Genomic DNA, 12925 nt, shown 5'->3' on the forward strand with positions numbered 1-12925 from the left:
TTAGAGCTGTCTGCTATGCAGACGATGTCGTAATATGTACTTCTAAGGGGAAAGAATCCAATCCTGGGCAAGAAGATACCGGTGACAGACAGAGTTAAGTACTTAGGTGTAATCCTTGACCAGAAATTAAGATTGAGGTACCACATAAAGGAAAGGCACATCCGTGCTGGGCGCTATGTAGAAGAACCATAGGCATGAAATGGGGCCTTAGTCCTACTATGACACATTGGCTCTATAAATGTGTAATTAGACCAATTCTAAGTTATGCTTAAATAATCGGGTGGATTTCTTCTACAGGTAGTTCAGCGTATATGCTGCTTGGGTATAAGTGGAGCCATAAGCAGTACATCAATCAAGGCTCTGGAAATAATGCTAGATATTCCACCCATTGAAACATACATGCATATATAAGATATGAGGCGGCACTTACAGCCGAACGGCTCATAACTTTAGTCGAACTGGCCAAAAGCGGTTATAGGACACGTCATCACTATATACTGGACACATTGGAGGGCTATACATAATCATCGGACGTGCTCGATCGCATACCAGAGACAAAATATGTCGGAAACTTTGAAACGCTGATCCCAGATAGGATGTCTTGGTCAAGCGGAACTTTAGAGCAAATACCAGTAGGAATCCGTTGCTACACGGATGACTTTAAATTGGGAGACAAAGTGGACCTGGGTTTTTATATTAAAGACCCAGAAACAGAAATATACCACCGTTTATCTAATCACAACACTAGCTTCCAGGCAGAAGTACGAGCAATAAAGGAATGCGTAAATTGGATTATAATAAATATGGCGACTACAGGACTTAACATATTTACCGACAGCCAGAAGGTAATTAGGGCGATATCAGACGTTAAAGTTAAATATAAAACCGTATTGGATTGTAAAAAAGGCTCTAACCGAATACTCTCCCAGAGGAAAGGTAGTTAACCTGACAAACGCAAAACCATTTGACGCAACGAGGGAAGAATGGAAATTATGGGTGAGAGAAATCCATAAGGCCTCTAGGAATAATGAAATCGTGGGTAGAACCACGAAGATTTGATGTAGATACATCCTCCTATCAACCTAACCCAACCTACTACTTTTTTAATTCTTTATATTATAAATTGAATGAAATATAAATATTCAATTTTCAACTATAACCATTTCAGATTCGTCATGTCTAGAAATCGATTTGTAAGCTCATATTTTAGCATATTTTACCCTTAAACGCATAATTTTGCATTATTTTTAGTAGAGCATATTTTACTCTTTTAGCACTAAATTAAAAAAATAAAAACAAATTTTGATAAAAATTTTAATCTTATTTTCAAAATTGGATTCGAGATGGAACACAAAACCGATAATTTTAGATTATAAGAGATCAATGCATTCTTTGTCGTTTTCAATAACGACAAAATCAAAAAAACATCCGCTAATTGAATGTTTGAGTGCTATGATTTTGTGTACCTTAAATGAGTTATGAATTAAAGAATTTTCCCAAGTTTAACTACCTGGTAAGGCAAAATTTTCAGATGGGAAACATACATTCCATTAGAAAAAACCCCATGATTCTTCAATGAAATGTTTACATATTTAGACCATGCAAGTCATTGTTAGTTGCTTTATAAGCAGAAGGATAATTATTTCAGAGCAACAGTTCAAAATTGACTTTATTCATATTAAGTTGAGTAAAATTTACTTGCAGTGAAAATTATTATAGAAAATGTTTTGCAAATATTTGTATTTATGGCTTGTGATTCTCTTAATATTTATCGTATATAAAACTGATGGAAGCACTATTCATTTATCAAAAGATTCCAGATTATGGAATAGTTTTCAGGTCAAACAATGTCGTCAAAAATGTTATACAGAGGTAAGATTGTCATATCAAAGGTTTTAAATATAAAAATTAATATTATACATATCTTATACTTAGATTCTGCACGAAAATTTTGTAATGGGAAATCCATCCAATTTCGATAAATGTCACAAAAATCCAGATTGTTTTATGTGCTACGATTATTGCCAGGCTGTCACGAAGGCTGCTGTGGATTTGGCCCAGTCAATGTGTTCCGATCAGGTTTACTGTTCTAAAGGATGTCGCATTGCATGTCTTTATCATAATATCTATACATCTAATGAAATTAAATATCAAATATCATATACATAATATGTAAATAAAAAACTGTAAAATAAAACGAATAACCATGGTCTGCCATGTCCCATTATTTTTTTACAATAAAGCATAACATTTATTTTTACCATAATTTCGAAATATTTTAACAATTTGTTGTCCAAAAAAAGTAAGATTGTGTAATGGGGTCAAGGGTTTAATATTGGCCTATTCTTATAGATATTGGTAGAGGGATTTACCTTTACGTATAGTGTTTATAGTTGAAAGAGACTTTGTATGCGAGCGAAGGTCAAATGAGGTACGATCATTACGAAAATCGGCAGTTTTAGTATTGTTGTTATTGAAACAGTTCGACTGTGGCCGATAGTTCATTCCTGGGGAAAAAACTTTCGGTTGATACAGCTGTCGCTGGGTTAACAATCTTTGGAAGAGTATGATTCGGGTCGAGCGAATATCCAATTGTGGCCGGAATCCAATTGTCTTTATCATTCCGTTTGGTCGTAAACCCACAAAACTACATATGTATACGCAATATCGTGTCAAGTGAACCAAATCAAAAAATTGGATGAAATTTGCGCCAAGGTTAGTAATATTGGATAGTAGGTCAGATACAAATTTTCAGCTCTATCGGTCAAAAACTGCCGCAGTTAATGGTAAAGTTGAACATTTTGGTCATACAAGTAACGGATCATAAGGAGCGGTCCATAATTGTCCCTTTGCCGTATAATATATTTATATTATAAAAATCAAAGTAGAGTACATACTTCAACAAAAGGTTTTGTTTTTAGAAATTCATCACTGAAAATTTAACGATATATGACTAGGTTTTGATGGTGGGTATATGATATTCGTTCTGCGCTCTCAAAAACAGGGGGTTACATCTTATTTCGATTTGAAATAAAAAGATTTCGAAACACAATGTATTTAACATACAAATTAATTTTTTTCTTTCGAATCGAGAAACCAAAAAACAAAATCCCAGATTAACATAAATAAAAGCCAATGTATGTTTTTTTTTTAATTGTGTTTTGTAAATAGTTTTTTTTTATTAAAATGATTCAGTTGGTTTTTGTATCATTCGACATTTTACATAGATTGATGTGTTTTCTTCCATTCTTTAATAGATTTGGTGTTCTTCATAATTTTGTTTATGTTGTTGTTATTAATATTATTATTATCATTATTATTATAGTAATAAAATAATTTCTCCCTCTTGTTTATATATTTATATTATAATAGTATCAAGTAATAGTAGTAGTATTATTATGCCTTAATTTAAAAAAATATTAAATAATTTTTTGTTTTTTTTTTTTTTTTAATGATAATATAAATAAAGAAAAATAAAGAAAACAAAGAAACTAAAAGAATCAAATTATATGGGCGGTAATAATAAAAATAACATAATTGTTATAATAAATTAATAATTAATTTAACAAAAATCATAAAACAAATATAAATTAATAAAGTTATAAAATTAAAATATATAAAAAATAAAATAATACAAATAAAATAAAATAATAAAAATATCAAAGTTTAGTATAATATTCTTATTAAAAAAATTCATCTCAGATGAAAATGTTAAAATAAAAATATATTTTGTATAAGAATTAAAATTTTATTGTGGATGTTGTTTAGCGCTCCCTTTTCGCCTTTAAACATTCTCATGTTCATACATATATGTATATTTATTTATTTATTTATTCATGTAGTATAAATTCTATATTTAAAATAATTGTGATTTAATAATATTAACTAAAATTTCTTCCCTTTGCTTTTATGCTCGAACCTTTTTTTATGGTTCCATTCACAATGATCATCGTGAGTTGTTAGCAGTCTTTGCAGACAATTTCAGTTTATAAATCGTTAGAAAGTAAACTTGAGTTGAAAACAAAAAACGCCAGCAGATGCTCAATGTAAATGGAACGAACGTATGTTTCATTAAATTCTCCACAAGTTGAGTTTCATCTTAAGTACGACAAACAGAAAAATAAAATAATAATTAATAAATAAATAAATGAATTAGTAAAGTAAATAAATAATAAATAGGTTGAGTTAGTTCTCTCTCTATATTTTATATTTGATGTTGTTGTTGGTAAAAACTCTCCCATAATTATTTATTTGCCTCTAGGATGACAACAAGGATATGCATGTGTGGTGTACTAATAACAGATGATACGATTCGATTGTTCAGTTAATTGTGGGGAACTTAATGTGGATGTTAAGTAGTCGTGTTGGTGGGTGGATGTTTTGGTTGGTTGATTTTGTAGTGCCTTTAAATCCGTAATTCTTGATTTTTTGTATTAAAAACTTTAATTGATTTACGTAACTTTGCGGTGCGGGGGTTAGTATTTAAAGGACATTTAGTTTATGCATCTCGAAAACAAATGTAACGTAAAAATAAATTAATTTTTGGGCGGGTTAGTATTAAACAATGAAATATATAGACTTTTTTTGCAATTAAACTTAAACATTATAGTTTTTAGAGTTTGGTTGTAGGCCAATCGAACGGTTTATCGGTCGCTCTCACTCTTTGTTAAGTAGTCAAGTGATTGGTGAATTATATTTGAGTTGAGTGGTTGGTTTAACATTTGTATGTTGTGGCACATGAGTGGATTTGTTTACAAATCGGTTTCACCGTACAAAGCTGTACTGAATGACATGTAATCGAGGGCACCGGGTACACCGTTGGGTCCCTTGTATGGTGGCATACGTTGGATACAGTATTCAGCTTGATCTGGTGGCAATTCACGGCGCAGTTCATCGGGCAAGATGTATGGCTGCAATAGACAAATGTCAGAGATTAAGTTTATGTTGTTTAAAGAACAGCGTGTATAAGACTTACCTTATCAGCTGCCAAAATTCTGAATGAATCAATAACTTGTTCGGCAGTATCGGTGTCGGTGCTTTCGCGAGTCATAAAGTCAAGGAAGGCATCGAAGTGTACGTAGCCAGTCGAGTTGGGGTCAACAACAGCTAAGATGCGTTGGAAGTCCATTTCGCCTTGACGATCCTTGCCAATGGAGTAGCCCAATGAGACAAGGCAGGACTTGAATTCTTCGGGTGTCAAACGGCCAGTGCGGTTCTTATCGAAGTGGTTGAAGCTGGAACGGAATTCGTTCAATTGTTCTTGGCTGATGCCCTTAGAATCACGGGTGAGAATTTGGTTTTCAACCTCGTTGATGTTACGGTTAATGGAGGTGAGCAATTGTTCCCAGCCGACACGGAGAGTTTCCATGGTGTAGTTGGTGTAGCGGTTTTCAAAGATCATCGACTCTTGGACGGCTTGATGGATCTTCTCCAATTCTTCGATATTGGGTTTGTAAGCATATACAGCTTGTTCGTATTCCTTGAGACGGTGCAACTGATCTTCCAAAGAACCTTGGAGACCCATACCGATGGCGGTGACGGCATCCATTTGGCGCTCAATCCAGGGACCAACAACGTTGGCCTTTTCGGCAAATTGTCTGCGCAACATTTCATTGTTCTGTTGTTTGCGTAATTCATTGGCCAAAGTTTGGTCACGTTGTGGCACCAATTGGCGGACATCGCTCCACTTGCGTGTCATTTCGTTGGCGGTAAGAGTGGTGTAGGGGTTCTCCAAACCACCGGGGATTTGGTGTTGCTTAACAATCGATTCAACTTCACGTACCAAGTTGACAATCAAATTGAATTCCTTATCAGCTTCGCCCAAAGTGGCCTTGAACTGATCGTGAGCTTGGATGAGACCTTGAATTTCTTCCATGGTATGAACAATGAACATATCGACAAGATCTTCGCGTGTACCGTCCAACCAGTTGTTGAAGGGAGCGGCGCGCTTGGCGAATTCAAGATGCAAAATGTCGATTTTCTCTAAAATACGCTCAGCTTCATCCAAAGCAGTGCGGCGACGTTGAGTCAAAGCACCCAAACGATCCCATTGATCGCAAATGCGTTGGCAACGAGCATTCACGGAGATGCAGTCATGATACTCAAGAGTGCTAAAGTGAGAAATAAAAACCATGTATTTTTAAACAATTGTTTTAAATATTATTATTGATGATTATGAGTTCTGATCCTATTTAGTAGAAAAACAATGATATTTGTAATTTAGTATTAAGGTGTTAATTTTCTTTTCATTCTGTACTATGAACAGTGCATTTTGGATTCAATAATGACTTATTGTGATTTTAAAGAAATTCAAAATTTTGTCTTAACTACAAAATAGAGAATCGAGTTAACCTTTCGATTGAATACATAAAAAGTTTGGATGGAAGTTTGTAAATCATGTCTTATTTTTTAAATATCGAAAGTTTATTCACTAAACAGAATAGTAAAAAGTGGATAGCCATTAAGTATGATGTTTAATATTTTTCAATATTTATGCATATATTTAGATGAAAAATGTGAATCGTTAAATTTAATTTATTAATATTACAATCGAACCTCACACTTATGAACCATTATAAAATACATATGTATTTGTTAGCATGTAAGATTATTAAAAAAAAAGATTGTTAGCCATTCTAAATTCCTAAAAACATTACAAAAACTTTGGTTAGAAAACTTACTTGAGCTCTTGGGCAATGGCAGCAATTTGCTCAACGCGATCCTGGTGAGCGGCCAAATCGGATTCGAAAGCTTCGTGTTTCTTTTTCAAAGCCTTTAAATCGTTCAATTTGCATTGACGGAAATCTTGCGATTGCAACATCTCCTCCTTGCCACGAGTCCAGTCTTCGTGGGCATCGGCCTTGTGCTTGAATTTTTGGGCCAAATGTTCCAAGCGTTCCAAACGCATGGTTTCAGCCAAAAGCCATTCTTCGAAGGCCTTTTCGGCGAGTTCCAAACCCTTCCAGGCATTGGAGATATCACCAACGGTTTTACCTTCAGTGGGCAAATAGGCGGGGCGATTAGAGAGGCGCAATTTAGTTTGCAAAGTGTTGAAGTTAGTTTCGAGCTTAGCTTTTTGTTCAACACGTGGTGGCTTGTGCTTGCGACGGTAGGTGCGGTATTCTTCCAATTTCTTTTGCACACCAGCCAAAGAGTTATCAGCTTGGCGAGAGTTCAACCAAGGCATAGTGCGGCGAATCCATTCCAAAAGCTAAAATATTAAGCAATAATAACATATAAAACGATAACTTTTAAAGGATTTTCCCTAAAATAAACTTACATCGCTGGCAAGACGTTCATACTCTTCCATAAGACGTTCATTCTCCTGGTTGACTTTCAAAACTTTGCAAATGCGATTAGCAGCAGTTTCCGCCTAATTTGTGTTTAAAGAAAAAAAATTTATTAGTTTAATGTTGTAGGTTGTTTAATACTATATATTTAAATACAGTATCCGGTAACACTCCTCTATTGAAGAAGTGTAGAAAAAAAAGAAACAAAACAAAAATATAAATATAAAACATTAAAAAAAAACGAACATCATTGTCATTTGCATTAGTAGCGTTTGTTATTTAGGGCATTGCAATTATTTTAAGAACATTTTTCACTTTTAGGGGAAACATTTTTAAAGTGGGATATTATTCCTAATGATTATATCTTTTTATATTTTCTAAAGTAACTAGTTCGAGTTAAGATTCTTGAGCGGAAACCTTGAACCTACTGAATTGTAAAGCATTTTTAGGAATCAGTTATTTGCCACTAGTTTTTCTTTGATTCCTTATTTGTTCAATAGAACATAATTGCGGAAAACAGTTCCTAAGAACATTTATTTGACTTCTAAGGTTTTCCTATAACTATTTCAGAGAGACATCTTTGAATGTCGACTCTATAAGGCTTCCAACTCAATTCTTACACATCGATCGATAATGAAGGTATAATTACACAGGAAACAAATTCAAGATTGAACTGACCTCAGAATTTACACATCATCTTAATCGATACGTTAAAACTGCCCGAAGTCATCTTTATTTATAAAATTTGTTATGTTTGAAAGCCCTATATATTGGCTTTATATTGTAACTTCTTTAAGATACTTATCTTAATCCAAATGCTAAGCAAAGTATGAATACAAAAGTTCATTTTTTCGCCTTAGTTTTACAGCAAACTTAAAACTAGATATTTCCTCTATTTGCTGAGATATCGGCGGTTAAAATTTTGTCATAAAATAAAGGCAAAATGGAATTTTTGGCATTCATAGCTTGTTAAACATTAGGTTAAGCATTTATTTTATAGCCAATATATAGAGCTTTCAGGGACATAACAAAATTTTCACAAATAGAAGACTTTGCGCAGATGTATAGCGTCTCGAATATGGAGTGTTTGATAAACATATTCGTCCTTAACGGCAATAACATGTGAAATTTGTATTCCCATGAAATATTCATTTTCCTCAAAGGGAAAATTGCTATCATGAAATTCCCTTTAACTTTTCATTCACAATGGTTGATTTTGTTTGTAACAGCTGTTTATTGTTTACAAAAAATGCATCAGCAAATTTCAAAACATGGAAAATTTTCTCACATGAACAAAGTTGGCGAAGAAAATATGGGAATGGGGAACCTATTTCATTTGATTATGTGGTCAATTACGCTGCATCTCAGTTCAATCCTTAAGAAAAGTATATTCAACTTATTTCAAATGTTGATGGCCTGCAGTTATTACAGGATAAATTTATAAAAAATTAATGAAAGAAAACCACTATGAAATGGAATTCCTAACAACTAAGGTGAAATTGTCCACCTAATATTGAAGCAAATCAATAATGAAGTTCTATTATATAATAATTATTTTTAAAGTTATGCAAAAAATCCACTCCTTGAGAACTTACAAAAAAGTATGGAAACTACTTTCTTTCGATTTTCTTTTTTGGTGGAGAGAGTGAAGGAACTAACCTTTTGGGCACCACTGAAGCAATGATAATATGAAGAAACATATGTCATGACTGCCCTTTCATCTGGCAAAGCGGTATTCTGCAGGTCTGTTAGAATGGCATTTTAAAAAGTAGAGAAAAAAAGCAACAAAACAAAACATAAAAAACAAGTTAGTTATACAATTCAAAACATTAAAAAAACAATAAGCAGGCATAAATTTAAATTAGTTTATAAAATATAATATAATTAAATTTAAAAAATGCAGGGGCATGCACAGCAGATTATAGTAGTCATAAGTAGTATATTTACAATGTTTATTTATATATTTTTTTATTTTTTTTTCAAATTTAAAGACTTGTGATAAAAAGGCTTTATTTTTGGAGAGGTCTATTTTGTGTGCCTCCTTTGGAATTATTTTAAAAGTTATTGACAAAAATAAAGTAATTAACAACAATTAACACAAAATGTTAATAAATTTAGAAATGTTTTGATAAATTTTTGACTGTTGTTAAGTGAATTAAAATGTAACTCTGTCATATGTCAATAGTGTATTGCATAATTAAAATCGTTAATATAATTAAATTGTTTTGAAAATTTAACTTAATATAAAGGAGATTATTTAGTAACAGTTATTTAATAAATTTAAAATGATTTATTAAAAATACTTTTTGCAATTGCTAACAACATTAATTATGCAATACTGTTCTGTATGTTAGATTATGTACTGTTGAAGTTTATGTCATTAAATTTGTCTTTTGGAAATTATATTTAAAGAAACATTTGCTCTGATTCAGTAATTAAGTCATAAAAGAATCATTGAGTACTATAAACTAACTATGTAGTACGAAAATTTCAAAAATAATTGAAAAAAATGTTTATTTTTTAATCACAATGAAAGCCAAATTTTTTAAATTTATAAATTGCAATATACTATTTAGGAAGAAAAGCAAATTTTAATATATTTGTGGTTTTAATAAAGCGCCTTAATAAGAAAAGAAAAAAATTATAGAAATTCATGAATGGTTTCAAAATTTGTGTGGCTTCACAACAATTTCTTTCATTTCTTATACATAAATATTTTTTTTTTTTTTTGCAAAGGAATGCATTATTTTTGTTTTTGGAGCAACATCAATAAGTTAGAGAGATTAAAGCCACTGGCATCTCAATGTTAAAGATGTTCATTTTTTTGTTATTTAAAGAGTATTAAATACGAAATTAAAGAAGATATTTTTTTAATTAATATTAAAAAAGAGGAAAGTAGAAGAGAAGATTTTCCAAAAAACAAACTGCAGTAACGAAAAATCAAATAAAAAGAAATAATAAAAAATGTATCAAGTGTATTGATGTGAAGTTTAGTCACATTGTAATTATTCGGGACGTAGGTGTATTGTCTTGTGGGTTCGGGTACATGCGTCACATTTCCAACCTGTTGGGCTCCCTGGAAGGCGTGGTAATAGCAAGAGACATATGTCATGATAGCACGTTCATCCGGCTTGGGAGTGTTGATCAAATCTATATATTTGTTTATTCATATACATATTTATTTGATTTTTATTTTGTATTTTAGTTTAATTGCCACCATCACCCAAATAAAATGTTACATAAATAATAGTTTTTGTGATTGTTTTTTTCGTTGATTCGTAGGATTTATAAAAATGAAATAATAAATAGAAATAAAAACAAAAGAAAGAAATAATGTAAAAGTGTTTGGGAAATATAAATAAAATAAAGGTGCTACTAATACTAAATTAAAGTTACTCTTAATAAAAACATACTAATTATAAGTTGGAAATTACAACAAATTATAAAGAGTGACTCACCATCAGGATCCAACATTCTAGGAATATCGAGATATTTCTCAGCAACATCAAAGGCAGTGTTGAGATTTTCCAATGGATTGTCTTTGGAGAGTTTGGAATAGTCAATCAAGTCGGGCCTGTGGCGATGGATCAAAGCACAGAAGGCTAAACCGTCCTATATGATAAAATCAATACGTTAATCTGTGATTTCTTTTTTTTTTTTTTGGGGTTAACAATCATTTTACAAACCTTGAATGAAAGATGGAAGTTCTGTACATTGACATTCTTGTAGGGGGCGGTTTTGCGTTGGCACCACAACAACAAGCCCTCCTTGGCGGTCATCTCTTCAACAGAGATATCTTGAATGGCAAAACGCAAGATGATGGTCCAGATCATACCAAGTGTCATCTTTAAATTGCCATCGACAATTTCTTCGGCACCAATCGATACCAAATGTACACCTTTGGAGGCAATAAAGTCCAAGGCTTTGTTGACATTGGCAATTTTATGGAAACGCATTTTACCACGATCGGGCTTGGGCAAAGTTTCACCAGAGATAACCTCGAGCAACAACATCAATTTCAAACCATTACGGAAATCATCTTCAATATTGTCAATGGAGGTGCCAGCTTTACGCAAATGACTGTTGCACCAAGCTGTGAATGTCTGAAATTTTGAAGAAAATAGAAAATTATTAAAAAGTTGTTAAAAAAAAAGACAAAAGGACTGAAAGATAAAAGGATAAACAATGAAATCTTCTCTCACTTGTTAAAGAAATACATCTTTTGAAGTTTTCATACAGTTTAACTAAAAAAAAATTAAAATTTTCTACAATTTAAAAACCAGACCTTATATGAATATGTAGAGAATCTCTAAAAGAAAACAACTACTCTAATCTAATAGAGAGCATTAGTGTAAAATCATGAGTTGTTCAAATTAATAATTTTATATTGTTTTGGGCTAGAAAAAAATGATAAATAAACTGATTTCCATGATTCACACTCGTGTATTTTATTCCCACAGACATTGTGATTATTCCCAATAAAAAAAAATTATGCACACAAAAGAAAAAAACAATGAATGCAACAAACTACAACAACAACTAAGGTCATACTAATACATTAATATTAACAGTTAAATCTCAATTAAGTGGTACAAATGGAATCGCATCTAGCACCGAAAAATCGAAATCGTAAAAACGTTTAGTGAAGCTTATATATTAATATACCACGGATAACAGATTTCAAACAAGATAATTAAAATGTATCCCGCTAAACGAGGTTTAACTGTATATTTTTATGTTTGTTAGACGGGCGGTTGGTCGGTCGGTCGGCTGGTGGTGGGTTCGTTAGTTGATTTGGATGTATGGCTGGAAAAAGTTGTTGGCAAATGAAAAAAACAACAACAAAATATCATACACACATAAAAATTGCAACAAAGACTAGAAAACAAAGATCTAAAGATCTTTGTACTGTGTGTGAACTGGTTTAGAAGTAGTTTTGTCCCCGTTCGGTGAATAAGCAAAATAACTGCATCTTAGAAAAATTATAAACAACACAACAACAACAGCGTCAACATCTACAGCCAATGTTAGAAACTTGCCGTGATCATATTTTATTCCTTTTTGAAACAAAAAAAAAAAAAAAAAACAAACTAGATTTGATGTCACTAGTCTTGACTTTGTACACTGACAAAAAAAGTTAAGATTTTTAGAGTTTTATTATGAAATGAGTGAACAAATGTTCTGTCTGCTCCCCGTAACGTTTCTAAGTTAAGTTAAAGGGACTTTAGACCAAAACAGGCATTGCCAAAGACTAACATATAATCTCTTTTACCTTTTTTGTATACATTCTTTATTTCGAACAATTTTGACCAAAAATCAAATCAATCTATTCAATCTATAAAATTTTGAATTTGGTACAGCTGTCGCTGAGTTGACAGTCTTTGGCCGAGTGTGGCACAGGTTGTTTCGAAACGTGGGAAGCTAGGCATATCCTTGAAGAGATCGTTTGAGGTACAAAGTTTATTGAGAAAAGGCCAATATTTTTTTCACAAATTTTGTCACAGAATGTTAGCAATTTTTATTTCAAGTGTACATAAAATCTACAATTTTTATTATTGTCTGTGTATATTTGCTTTAGATTTAAAAAACGTCATTGTAATCGGTTTTTTTTTCATTATTATTGTAGATATTTCACT

The 12925-nt window shown here is 32.1% G+C and overlaps 2 protein-coding genes across 6 annotated transcripts in view; one reads left to right on the plus strand and one right to left on the minus strand.

Moving 5' to 3' along the window:
• Window positions 1-1722: 1722 nt before the first annotated feature.
• Window positions 1723-2121, plus strand: LOC119611755 (the record flags this gene model as incomplete). The annotated part of the gene is made up of 2 exons (XM_037967440.1): window positions 1723-1872; window positions 1936-2121. Coding segments are annotated over exons 1-2 (336 nt in total), but the record flags the coding sequence as incomplete, so codon positions are not given.
• Window positions 2122-3142: 1021 nt separating this feature from the next.
• Window positions 3143-12925, minus strand: part of LOC119611588 (alpha-actinin, sarcomeric) — a 29630-nt gene continuing 19847 nt past the window's right edge. For 2 of the 5 annotated variants that reach the window (XM_037967252.1, XM_037967251.1), the window contains exons 3-9: window positions 10976-11392; window positions 10748-10901; window positions 10354-10439; window positions 7280-7372; window positions 6681-7210; window positions 4976-6110; window positions 3143-4910 (exon numbers count right to left, since the gene is read on the minus strand). In XM_037967252.1, coding sequence (XP_037823180.1) covers window positions 4752-4910; window positions 4976-6110; window positions 6681-7210; window positions 7280-7372; window positions 10354-10439; window positions 10748-10901; window positions 10976-11392 — 2574 coding nt within the window. In that variant the 3' untranslated portion in view covers window positions 3143-4751. Of the gene's footprint in view, window positions 4911-4975; window positions 6111-6680; window positions 7211-7279; window positions 7373-8948; window positions 9035-10287; window positions 10440-10747; window positions 10902-10975; window positions 11393-12925 lie in introns of all 5 variants that reach the window. The other 3 variants (XM_037967247.1, XM_037967240.1, XM_037967255.1) reach the window with 2 other exon arrangements.

Source organism: Lucilia sericata, unplaced genomic scaffold (genome assembly GCF_015586225.1).
Source record: "Lucilia sericata isolate MDLA Ls3-8-SP2 unplaced genomic scaffold, ASM1558622v1 Contig000031F_arrow, whole genome shotgun sequence".
Taxonomy (NCBI): domain Eukaryota; kingdom Metazoa; phylum Arthropoda; class Insecta; order Diptera; family Calliphoridae; genus Lucilia; species Lucilia sericata.